Source organism: Oenanthe melanoleuca, chromosome 20, assembly GCF_029582105.1.
Source record: "Oenanthe melanoleuca isolate GR-GAL-2019-014 chromosome 20, OMel1.0, whole genome shotgun sequence".
NCBI classification, from domain to species: Eukaryota; Metazoa; Chordata; class Aves; order Passeriformes; family Muscicapidae; genus Oenanthe; species Oenanthe melanoleuca.
In genome coordinates this window covers 11,295,355-11,308,496 of record NC_079353.1, presented here as the reverse complement: position 1 = coordinate 11,308,496, position 13,142 = coordinate 11,295,355, and the positions used below count along the sequence as shown (strand labels likewise).

Below are 13,142 nucleotides of genomic sequence, written 5' to 3'. Positions count from 1 at the left end.
GCAGGAGCTGGGAATTCAGAAGCAGGAGCTGTGTCTTGTTTCACTGCTGTGTGCTGGAGGAGCCAGAACTCCACTCCTCACAGGAGCATTGATGAGCTATTGCTGTGCCAGAAGTTTCCCAGAGCAATCTTGGTGCAGCAATGAGCCTGTGAAAGCCAGGACAGAGATCCACTTGGGGCTGCTCCCAATCTCTTAATCCATCTCCCCTGTCTTGGTGAACAAAGGCCCAGCCTGGCACAGACAGCTGAGGGCAGCACATCTGAATATCCTGACAGAAGTGAAATGACTGCAGCTCTATCTCTCTTTGTCAAGTGTGTGAGTGGTGTTAAACAGACAGTAAAACCTGCCTGGGCTATGGCAGCACCAAACTCCAGGAAAGAAAAAAAAAAGCAGAGTGCATTTGAATGCCTTGCAAGCTCTGAGCCTGGAATAGGAAGCTAGAAATAACAAGATTGCTATTATATATCATAATGGCCAAAAGCTTAGCAGGAATCCAAAAGGATTACCATTTCATAGAGTCAGAGAGAATATGAGGAGTTGTTGTTGTTTCTTGAAACAAAAGTGGATTGAGAGAGCTGTAAAGCCACCTGCTCAGTACATAAAGAGTCTGTGAGGGATGGGAGAGGAGACTTGCCATTGGGAATTAGAGAATTCTGCATTGCAGGATGTCCCAGAAAGAGGTCATAGAATGCCAGGATGGTCTGGCTTGGAAGGAATCTCAAAGCCCATCTAATTTCAACCCAGGGACACCTTCCACTGCCCCAGGCTGCTCCAAACCTTGGCCTTGGACATTTCCAGGGGTCCAGGGGCAGCCACAGCTGCTCTGGGCACCCTGTGCCAGGACCTTCCAGGTCCTTATGTGGACATCAGGGCACAAAAAGGTGATGTTCAAGATTGTTTTTGGCCTAAACAGCTTTTTGGACCCTGAAACTGTTTCCAAAGGCACCTGAGACCATTGCCACCTGCTCGTGCTCTCCTCCACTGCAGCCACCAAGCCAACAATTCATGTTTTACTTTAGTGGCTGAAGGAGAAAACATCTGCTTGCCAACATTCAGCACATTAAAAATTCATTCTAGACTGGATATTTCAGTAGTTACTCCTTTTCCTAAAAATGACATGATTGAAGTCTGCTCTTTCACCAACGTTTATCCTGATTTACTCAATTAAACCAGCAAAGCCCATCCTGGTCCCACGGTGACTTTCAGTGGCCACTGCCCCTGCCACTGGTGTGCCAGGAGCTGTGTTTGCAGGGACACCTCAGCTGGGTGTTTCTGACTCTGCTCTACTCTTGCCCTTTTATTGCTGGAAACATTCCTGAGTTCAAGGCTCTGGGGTCTCTAACCTCACCTTTCTCTCTCCCTCCCAGCGTTTACCAGCTCGTTGTCAAGGAGGAGAAGCTGCAGAAAGCCCGGAGAGCTGCAGACATCACCGAGTGCTTCTCAGTGCCAGTGAGCTACAAGAATGCCTCCAGCCTGGACTCCCCTCACTACTTTGCAGCTGAGCTGAAGCCCATCAACCTTCCTGTCACACAGCCCTTCACTGTGGGCGACAACAAGACCTACAATGGCTACTGGAATGCTCCTCTTTCCCCCCTGAAAAGCTACAGCATATACTTCCAGGCTCTTAGCAAGGCCAATGGAGTAAGTGCAGGGAAAACTGAGCTGCATCTGTAGGTGTGACTGCCTCTCTCTGTCCTCCTCATCATTCTCTTTCCTTCTCGATTGGATGCTGGTTTTACTTCTTCTTATTACCCTCTTACAGAAATCTGATGAAAATCAAGCATGCCATTACTTGTCCTTCACTCAGATCTCTCTCTGATGCTCAGACCCAATGAGAAATCTGCTGAGGACCCTGATTCTGTAAAGGCACATGTTGCCATGTGATTTACTAAATGAGCTCCTTAGAACTTAGATACTTTTTTTTTTTTTTTTTTTTTAATCTTTTCATAAGCATGAATGTCAGAGTAGGGGCTATTGTGCTTTTAAAAGCCATAATTGCAGTATCTTGATAGTTCACAGTGCTTGTGATTTTAGAGGAGATGTAATCAATCTGGATTACCTTGGAGCTTGCACTTGCCATATAATGCAGCACTTGTGGATGGGAGTTTCAGCTTGAGGAGGTCAGGTACTGCAGTGGGGACTGTCTGCATGTCTGTCCTACCCCTCTGCAGTGTTATATTTTTATATTCTTTACTCTGTGATATTTGGTTTAAAATGCAGACTGCACAGGAAATGCAGCCTGTGCCATTCTCAAATGACTCAAAAGACACACACAATGCCACAACACACCCATCCCACCAGGAAAACAGGAGGCCTCTCTTCCCTCTTCCAGCTGAGGATAATTTGTGACCTTTTACCTCTCCTGTTTCAGGCCAGGTCCAGCCTCAGTGCATCACCTTCCTCCCCTTTGCTCCCCAGCTCTTTTCCATTAACACATAACAGAAAACAATTTGCCACTCTGGCCTCCTGAACAGGTTTAGAGCATTAACAAGGCAGCACAGATCTGGGTAGCAGAGTCTGCTATTATTAGCATGTTTGCCAGTGCTTTCAGGAATTTAATTTTAACATGGATAAATTCTCTATGATACCACCCCTGAGAGAGCAAAATTGCAAAAATCAGTCAAAGGTGAACAGTGCAGGCTTTAGTGGCTTTTATACCTGAAGTGCAGCTGCACATTGCAGAGCACTGGGATGGTTTCACAGGCTGGCAGTGCCAGTGAGTGTTCACAACACACCTTAGTGCTTTACACCCTTCATTTATCACCATTGTCCTGCAGAGCTTCAGCTGTGTGGCTGACAAGTACAAAATCTCTTCAACACCTTGCTGGTTTTCACCCTGATTTCCTTTCTAGCCAATCCACTTTCCTTCCAGCACTGCTCAATTAATTCAGTTTTGGATGTTCCTTTATAAAAGAAATTGTGAATATGTGAATATCTGTTTCTAGTTAGTTCCCCCATGTGTGATAGTTAATTGCTAGTGAATGGATCCCCAGGGAAGAAGAAACTTTATTTGCTTAAGTACAATATAATATTCCATAAATGGGTTTTGTGGATGGAAATGTAGGCTTCCCTTGGTGTTCTGGATTCAGGCATCACTGGTGTTCCTGCTTTTCCTGCATCTCACCCTACATTCCAGGTGTTAAAAGGATGCTTGGGCTGTCCTAACAGGAACTAGATTGTAAAGGGTTTTTTAAGCATGAGTTAATCAAATAGTCTTAATGCAACAATGCCCAGTTCACGACAGGATGAGAAGTGTCCAGCAAGACACAGTAAATTCCTATTTGAGAAACCAATTTCCTCCTGTGGTAATAATTTCTATTTCTACAGGATATGCTTTATATATCCTCAAAGTGTAGTGCTGTGGGTAAAAGTATAGAGGAAATACCCAAGAGTGGAATATGGGTCCTCAGAGGAGTAGCTCCTGTTCTAATATCTTCTTTTTCTTGGTAAAATCATTAAACCCTACATTTCAAGCATTAGGGTCAATTTGCATTCACTCTTTTGCAGCTCTAAATAGTAGGTTTTTGTTCCATTCCCAGAATTATTTTCAGGTATCATTTGCATTTGAGAGTTCTGGGTTTTCACATTTCTGTAACCTGAGCAGCTTTGACTGGTCTTGGAAAATCCTACAAACAATTATGGCATTTCCATCCCTGGAAGTGTCCAGGGCCAGGCTGGATGGGATTTGGAGCAGCCTGGGATAGTGGAAGGTGTCCCTGCCCATGGCAGGGCATTGGAACTGGATGGTCTTTAAGGTCATTTCCAACCCAAACCATTCCATGATTTATGATAAGGCACATCTCCAAAATACCAATTTAGCACAAAAGTAGAGCCTTATGTTCCCTTACACATGAAAAAAATTAACAGAACATTGCCACCCATTTTTTCATTAGGATATCCTATAATTTCATTAATCACTGATGGTTGTGGAACAATGAAATTTCTTTCCCCACCTGGAAGCTGCAATGAGAAGCCTTCATGCAGTGAACCAGAACATCTTCCTTTGGAAACAGAGGGCTCTGGGTACAGCTTAATTTGAAGAAAGAGTCTGGATTTGGTCAAAAAGCTTGATTAGGAGGAGGTTAGTAGTGTTGTAGGAATTCTGCATTGTTTGAGCTCCTCTGTACGTGGAGGGTTGTGCTCATTTGGAGTTCCCGTCTGCTCTGCAGCCATTAGCTCTGATTGTTACACTGAAAGGAACATAATTAACAGCTGGATGCAAAACAAGTGTGGCAAATTGCTGCAGAAGCAGATCACAGCTCTTCTGCCTTCCCCTGTGCTCGTCTCAGAGTCTGAATGAAGAAGCTTTGCTGGCTGGATCCATCTCCAGGGCACTTGGGTGCAGTTTGGTCACTGAGGTGCTGCCTCCAGACAGGAGACTGAGCACAGCACTCTGAGACTGAGTGGTTTTCAGCTTTGTCACACAGAACACTTCCAAATTGTGTGAATTTCCCTCCTAGGCACTGCTGACAGCCAGGTGCTGAGCTGAGATGTGGCAGAGTTTCAAGTGAGAGAGGGGAGAAAGAGGAAGGGGACACAGAAACTCCAGGTTTGTGGCTGTGGCAGTGAGAAGCACCATCAGTTATTGTTTAGTTGATAGAAGGAGTCAGCACAAGAGGTGGCACAGAAGCAGAGGGGACATTTGGCTTGGCTCTGCCCTGGCAGCATCTCCAGACACTGTCACAGCCATCCAGGTAGGGATCTGCTGTTTGCTGCTTGTCCTGGTGCCACCTGCTGCAGATGGCTGCCTGACAGAGCATGAAGATTGGCTTGTCTGAAAACCCTCCCTGAGCTCAGCCCCTTTAAAGCTCCAGCCCTGCCAGTACTTTTCCCTCTGAAAGGTGAGGCCAGGTTGACAACCCTGTGTTACTCCTTATCCTTCCACTGGCTCAATAATCAAACTGAGATGCTGCAGGTTTGATTGTCCCCAGGTCTTTATCTGGCTCACTGCAAGTCTCTGGTTGCTGATCCAGCACCATGCTCCAATGGGGAGAATTCATGGCTGCTGTGGGAAACCTGCCTGAATTTTTGAGCAGCTCAGTAACCAGAGCTCCTTAAAAAAATCCTTTCTGGAGCTGCCTTTTACCTGATTGAGTTAAAATGAAATCTGTAACAGCACAGCTGCAATCAATAACTCCTGGCCATTTTTCCTTTAAATGGGAGATGAGCAGGAGCCTGTGTAACACAGCTGGGAGGGATGGGGGGATGCTGCCAGCTGCTCTGCCAGCCTGGTGGTCCAACAGGTGACTGATGTCTTCTACCCAGAATTGTGAAAAGTAGCACTGCAGGAATCAATGAGAATATTATTTTTTTGAGGGAATGATAGACTCTACTGAAATTCCTATCGATTTTTTTCCTCTCTAATGACTTGTACTACATGCACAATCGGGCAGCTCATTATTATCAGGGGACTTGAGGCTGGATTTCTTGATGCTGACAGGTCTGCTCACAGCACACAGCATTATTCTTCTGGGACATTTTGGAGGTATGGATAGAGCTGCCAGCAGAGATGCCATTCATCCCTGTGGGGATGGCCATGAAAAAACAGGAAGGTGTTTGAGTTCAGCACGAGCCGTGCTCTGAAAGAAGAAATGGCACCAGGGCTGCCTGCACCACTTCTGTGAGCTGCTAACCAGCTTTGGGGAGTCTGTGTTCAGGGGGATTTGGGGTGTACAGTTTATCCACTTACATTCACTCCTTCTTAATCTCATCTTGGAGGTGCTGGTGCAGAAATAAAGCAGCTGTGGGAACACTTCACTCTTTGTACATCCCTGTTTCCACATTTGGTTGACCAGAGGATGTGGACCTGAGTGTTTTCTGCATAGCAAATAAAATCCTCCTCCAGCCTACCTCATTTTTGAGAGGCTGAGAGGAGTGGGTATCCAATCATCAACTACAGGTCATTGAAATAACTTCCTACTGTAAATAATAAAAGCCCTAACCAATTTGTTATACCTCCCTTCTCCAAATGACACAGATACTAAAAAAAAGCTGATAATTGGAATAGCAATATTAGGTTTGGCTCAGTCTCTGGAAGGAAATAGCAATTTCCTGAAGCTGGCAATAAAAATTATAGGAGAGTCTATTGACCCTGCACAGACATATTTTAAGACTGCAAACCACTGGCTGCAATGGGATAGAAAATAAACATACAATTTAGAGCTCTCCTGAAGTTGGGCAAAATTTGTTGAGGACCAAAAAAATAATTCCTTAAGGCTGAGCAAACCCATGGTTTCCACCCTGTGTGAAGCAGTGAGTTCCATGCTCAGCTCTAGGATGTGGGCAAGCAAAGCTGGAACTGAGGCCAAGGGCAGAGTGGTGATTCCTTCACTGGTCCCAGATAAAATTTTCTGTTCCCAGTTTGAGCTGCCAAAAAACCCCTGCCTGTTGTAGGGCTGGCCCAATGGCACATCTGGGGACAGTGGGTCCTGCTGGTGCTGGCAGGTGATTCTTCAGGCAAGGCAAGCTCTGTGTGACTGCTGCAGAGTCCTAATCATAGCACAGGGAAGGGGAAATGGTGGGTGTGAAAACAGATGGATGAAAAAGCTTTGCTGCTTCCATTGTTGTTCATAGTCTGTAAACAGCAAGCTGTCAGTTTCAAAGAAAAGGGGGAAAAAAGATCATGTGGCTTTTTAGGTTGTGAAGATGCAGCTGTCACACAAACATATGTCCTGCTGCCCTCGTAGCCCTTCTCTGCAGAAAATTATTCCCATCCAAATACTGAAGAGACAGAGGCAGAATTCATCTTGTTATCATCCATTTCACATGAGTGAAACGTGCATTTAGGAACCTCAGTAATTAGCAGATAGCAGCAGCTCCTTTGCTTCTGAAATGAAAGAATAAAGCTGTATTAAAAGAATGTTTTGAAATTGAGGGGGATGCTAAAGCAGGCTCATGCATGGGGTGCAGTTTCCAGGCTGTGGGAGCACAGGAGTGTCTCCAGAGGGTCCCAGCTTGTGCTGATCCCCCCTCAGGAACAGGCTGGCAGCACCTGGGACACAGTGCTCAGATGTGTCCATGGTGGGGGGACTGAAAAATAGAGCCAGGGTTCAGCCCTGAGAGAGGGTACACCACAAACTCTTTTTTTATTCATAGGTAAGTTAGTTCCAGAAAACAAATTCCATCAATATGTTGGGTTAGACACGTGGATGGGTTTATTCTGCAGGAGCTTTCAGGGCATGGAGCATGTTGGAAAGTGAGGGCTGGATGAAGAGCTGCAGGATGCAGTCATGGAGGGTTTTCCTATTCCAGGATCTCATGTGCCTACCTTGCTCCATTACTCTTTGGCTGTACAATATCTGGCAGTGATGCAGAGGTGAAGCACACTGGCATCTTAATTGAAGTTATTCCTGTGAAACAGATATGCAGAATATGTTGGCTCTCTGGTTATCATTAAGATTGTTGTAGATATATAAGGCCTTGTAAAACTTTTGTGATACCATAAAATGGGAATTAAGTATCACAGCATTTGAAAGAACATTCAGAAATAACAGAGACTGAATTTTGGGGAGTTAATTGGGGTTTTATTCTAAAACATCTACTATTATCTCTCTTTTTTTTTTCTTTTTTCTTTTTTTTTTTTTTTGCCATTGCTTTAAGCAGTGGATGGATTCTTGATAATTGCCTACATTGTTTATTCCTGCTTTGCTGGTGGCTGGAGAGAAGCACCTTGCATTGGTAGGACAAGAAGTAGTGTATACAAATTGAAAAATGGGAAATGTAGCTTAGGAAAAAAAATAAAATAAAAGCATTGTCCCTGCCTATGGCACTTGAAGGTGCCCATTAACATTAACATTAACATTAACACATTCTATGATCTTTACTGTGTACAGGAAAGCACCTTGAAGCAAAAGCAATATTTTTCAGACAACAAACATGATTGTGGGAAAGTGGGTTTACTGGTTTTGGGGGGGATGATTAAGTTGTGTGGGGTTTTTTCTTTTTGGTTTTTGGGATTTTTTTTGTTTCTTTGTTTTGGTTTTGGTTTTTTTTTTTTTTTTTTGGGGGGGGAGATACATATTTATTTACTCTGTTTCTTCTTAAAAAGATTCATGCAAACTTACAATTCTCAGTATCAACCAAAGAAAAGTAGAGTAAATTGAAAAGGATCCCATTTTTATGAGACACCAAAGAGATGAGCAGTGGGGTGATCAGGGGAAAGCAACAGAATAATCAACCCTAATCCAGAATATGGATTAAATTCGAGTCTTTAAACTTTAGCACCCCTGGGAGCTGGGAGCCTGTGCAGGTTCCTTTGTGCTTCCCTGCCCAGAAGATGCAATTTGAAATGAAGGTCTGAAGTTCCTGTAGCCCTTGCTTTTGGCAGTGCCAGTTCTGAGCTGTGCTCGTGCTCAATGCAGCCATCAGCAGATGCAAACAGAACAAATCCTGTCCTCCCAAATCACCCTGTGGAGGGTCCCATGCAGGAATACACACATGTTCAAATGAGATCACTCTAAGCTCTTCTTTTTCCAGCACTGACTAATTTCTCCAGCTTTCTGTTACATTCTGAAGCCAGCAGAAAGCAACAAATACACAAGAAAATTTTCCTCAACAAAATGTGAGCAAATGTCCACCTACTTGTACACTGCAAAAATCCTGTCTATTATTTTTTTATTTTACTCTTCATTGCTGATTTTCCAGGTCAGCTTGCTGTATATCAGAAACTACATCAGGATCTCTCTGTCTTCTGGTTCCCAGCACTATGTGCAGAGACAGCTCTGAAATCAAAGCTGTGTTTTTCCCTGCTTCATAAATCACAAACAGCAACAAAGACTTTGGATTTCCAGAATAACTGGCAATTCAAATTGTTGCCCACGAGGCAGAGGGGAGTGGGGAGCTCTGTGTGCAGCTGTGGTGACTTTGCAGTGCCAGTGTTGGTGCAGCTTGTGCAGGGGAGCTGATTTTTGAGGGACAGGGGGATGTAACTAAAGAGATGTCTCTGGTTTGTTGGGATAAACAGGGCTTCAGCCCCACCCTGGAGCATATGTGACTGGGAAATAGATATGGTTTGTCCTCAATGATCCAGGAATTCCTTAAAAGAGTTTGAAGGCAAGGTCAAAGGGAGGGTTTGTCCTGAGCATCTTGTTTTTAGACTGCACCCAGGGTGGCTTATATCCAGACTGTGTCACAAGAAGGGATCAGAGGGAATTGCTCCTGTGATTCCCAGTGTTTCCCAGCACAGATCCTGCAATCATCCCCTTCCTATGTGCAACAAAGGTGTGAGGAGAAAGGCACAGAGGGGCTGTGTGTGTCTGCTCCAGCCAAGGAGCATTTGGCATAGATGGAGCCGTTTTCTCCCAGAGCAAATTCAGATTTCCACAAGGTTTGTCCAGTTGTTTGAGGATGGAGGGAGGTGCTCAGCAGTGCTTTCTTTGCTGGGCTGTTGTTTCCAGAGCTCAGACAGCATCCATATTAATGGAGCATTGTTAGCACAGTAATTTATGCTGTGTTCATTACACCTGAGACGTGCAGAGGCATGAAGTGCTCTGCAAACCCTGCTGCAGCTTGGAGCTGACAGAGGCAGCTCTCTAACCAAGCAGCACATTCTGTTTGGATGGCAGTCACAGGCTGGACAGCACAACCCTGCCAGGAAGGGCTGGGCACTGAGGAGCTGGGGACTCCACAAAGGTGGTGTTTGCAGCAGAGGTGGCCTGAGAAAGCTGCTGGATTTGAGCTGTTTGTGAGCCAAATACAACATTTGGATCCAAATCCCATTTCTGCAGCTCTGCAGGCTCCAGGGTGGATTGAACACAAAGCATTGGGTCCTGTCCCAGCTCTGCAATGAGGAGCTGCAGTGGTGAGGGTTGTTAGAACAGCTCGTTTGGCAGAGGCAGCAGCACAGAATGTTGCTCTGCTCCACATCCATCAGAGAGCTGAAATATTCAAATGACTTCTTCGGTGCCTGTTTGCCATGTGTTTAAATAAATACCCAATTTGCAAAATTTGCAGTAATGGTGCATGAAAATGAGATGTACAGTGGCGTGTACTTTTGACCCAAGGCTTGTCAGTCTATTACAGAGCAGGTCATTTAACTGGGAAATTCTATTAGCTAATCAGGCACTTATGTGGGACCCATCACTCACACATGGAGCATGGAGAAACGTGCTGTCACTCCCAAAATTTTCAATACTTAAGAGAACCAACTGCAGGCAAGTCCAATGGTGTGGAGTATTTTATGCAACAAAAACTGTTGGTGGTATTTTCAAAGATGAAGTGCAAGAAAAGATACATGTATTTTAGTAGGTTTTTAAAGGAATGTATGTTTATTGCAGATGGGCAAATTACACACTGTGATGTTTTCCTATATATTTTTCTTGTGTTTTTTTATTTTTCAGGAAACAAAAATCAACTGTGTCCGGCTGGCAACAAAAGGTATGTGGGTCTCTCTTTCCTGCAAAACACAATACCAGAAATGTAAAAACTGCAGTGGTGGCACAACTTGATTACAGTTCCTAGCCAAAGAACCAGCCTCTTTATTTCCTCTTTTATTTTTTTAAAAAAGGAAGATTGACAAGCCAGAACAACAATTTCCAGGACCACTCCACTATATTTGCGGCCTCTGTTATTTTTTTTAAACGCAGGGTATAATTCTCTGTGGTGCCTCCTTCCCCTCGTTCTGTTGACAGCTTTTCTGTCCTGAGGACTGTTCTTGCTGTTGGCAGAACATCACTGAAAAAGTGACATTAACTTCCTATTCAATTTGTTCTCTCCACAACTGTACAAAGTAGATAAGGGGAGATCTCACGTAAGCCTAACCTTGTACACAGCAGGGCACAATTCTTACATCACGCCATTTTCATGGTATAATTGAACAAACTAGGAGAGAGCATTCCTGATTTTCACTCTGGTGAGCTCAGAACAGACCAATCTGACAGGTCACACAGGGCAAAGCCAAGACAAACAGCCCCAGGTTGGTTCACAAGGTGTAGCTCTTGAGGGACCAACGGTGACGATGTCTGAGCTCCTTCTCAGAGTTTACAGCTGCTTTTAACAACTCTTCTAAAGATTTCTAAATCACCCCAGGGGCTGCTTTTCCAGAAAAGATGTCAGACACGAATTTATTTGTAACACAGAGTAGCTGTAAAAAGATTTCCCCAACAAGTGTTGTAGTCTGCAGAGAGCTGTGGGGACACGCTGGGGTTTTGCCATGGGCTGTGCTGCACATGACTCCCCATTCCCAAACTTAGCTCTGCCAGCTTGTGCTGTTCCTGCTGTGCTGTCATGTGAAATACCTCCATGGCTGCCTGTGGAGGCCTTGAGAGTTCACCAAAATTGGCAGGAACCCAGAAATCCTTTGAAGCACCATCCCATTTTTCCCATTTTTCCATCTGTTTTGACTTGTGGCAGAAGTTAATGACATCAAGGTCCTTTCTGCTGATCCCTTCTGCATCTCTACTTGCAGAGGGGTTGGGAGGGCTCAAAGAAACCCCATTAGCCATTGGAGGGCATTTTCCATCTCCCTGTGGAGACATCCCCAGGCTGTCAGAGCCAGCCAGGCACAGGGGCAGGTGGAGTTCCCACTGTGATGAGTTTTTCCCTGCTCAGACTTGGCCATGTGGGGCTGTAAGCAGTTGTGTCACCACTGAAAGCTGAGGAGGAGGAGCCCATTTCTCCCATTTCTCCTTCTCATCTGTGGCTCTGGTGCTCCCCAGACCCTCTTGTTCTATTCCTGTTTAAAAGTTCCTTGTAAAATCTTTATTTAATTCATTCTCTGGGTTACAAACCTTTTATGTGTCTCAGTCTATGTGTCTCCTTCCTCTCAATTTTCCCAGCTGGTAGTAATGTGATCATTTCAAATACCTGATTTTGGCTTTCTGGTGGTAGAAAGAGCAAGGGCAGGACTAGGTGGAATGAATTTCCACAAGCCTTTCCAATGGCATAGTCTCCTCATGAGATCAGGGACACTGGATTAATTAATTTTTGGAAACCTGTAGTTCATTCCATTTCAGTTTTTCATTTTTCTGGAGCTGGTGGAAGACTGTTGTCATGCTAGCAGGAAAGATTTGCTCTGTGACTATTCAAAAGAAAATAACTTACACATCTTGAAAAACCCCATTCTGGCATGACCTTTTGTTTGCACTCTCTGGTTTGGGTACCTCAGTGAAGTGTCCCATTAGATGTTTGACCTTCATTTGACTTCTGCTAACTGAGATAATTTTCATTAACCCTGTTAGGTCACCAGGAAGAGCCACCCAGTCAATGAGCTCCCTCCTTCAGTTGGTTCTGAATGTCATCTCTTTTTAAAAAATAATCTCTTGCTAGATTTAATTTAATAGAGATAGAAAAGAAATGAGTAGAGCCTAAGGATGTCTAGAGCCACTGCTTTTTGGTGATCTTATTATTTAGGTGTTTTTCTTTATTGAGTTGAATGGAAAAGGACAAGAAATGATGGTAGTTCTAGTGTTTATTCTCGCTGTCTCAATTCATCTCACTTTTGATTTATATCACTTTTGATTCATATCACTTTTGATTTGTAGGTAGATATCCTATTCCTGTGGAAATTCTTTTCCTCTTGGCCTCTCTCTGGATAGCAGGGCTGCAATTCCCAGTGCCTGGCCCTTAGCAAGGAGCCTGGAATTCCCCAGCTCTGCTGATGGGAGGCAGGTTTAGCTCTCCAGAGGAGCAGGGGTGGTGGCAATGTCACAGGACCTGGGCAGGGCCAGCAGCTGAGCCACAGCTGAACAAAGTGGTTCTGTGAGCTTTCCCACCATTTCAGGTTTTCCCACCTTATGGATAAAGGGACCAGCCCCTGGAGAGGGGTGTTGTACCTGCCCCCTCTCTGCAGTGGGACAATGCACAGAAACACTCACAAAACTGTAATTACACCATGGCCTCAGCAAAGGCTGATAGCTGGAATGTTGCAGATGACCTCCTGTGTCTGTGCTGCCTTCTGTCTGCTCATTTTATTGATTATCCTTAATGGCATTGCTCTGTATTCCCCTTTATTTGCATTGGTGTTTTTCTGAGGATAGAATGAGCAAACCTGAAGTCTGCCTTGAACAAAATCAACAGAGCTGCCAGTGAGGATGCCACTGTGGTGTCTTTGGTAGGAATTAAGGAAAAAAAAATATTTTTGGAGTCAGGATTAATCTCAGCATTAAAAGCTCTGCTTTGAGTTGGTACTAGAGGAGAAAAATTCT

The 13,142-nt window shown here is 44.5% G+C and overlaps 1 protein-coding gene across 3 annotated transcripts in view; it reads left to right on the top strand.

Annotated features, from left to right (window-relative positions):
• Window positions 1-13,142, top strand: part of PTPRT (protein tyrosine phosphatase receptor type T) — a 439,066-nt gene that overhangs the window by 338,374 nt on the left and 87,550 nt on the right. For all 3 annotated transcript variants that reach the window (XM_056507593.1, XM_056507591.1, XM_056507592.1), the window contains exons 12-13: window positions 1,368-1,641; window positions 10,338-10,374. In XM_056507593.1, the coding sequence (XP_056363568.1) occupies window positions 1,368-1,641; window positions 10,338-10,374 (311 nt within the window). The remainder of the gene's footprint in view (window positions 1-1,367; window positions 1,642-10,337; window positions 10,375-13,142) is intronic.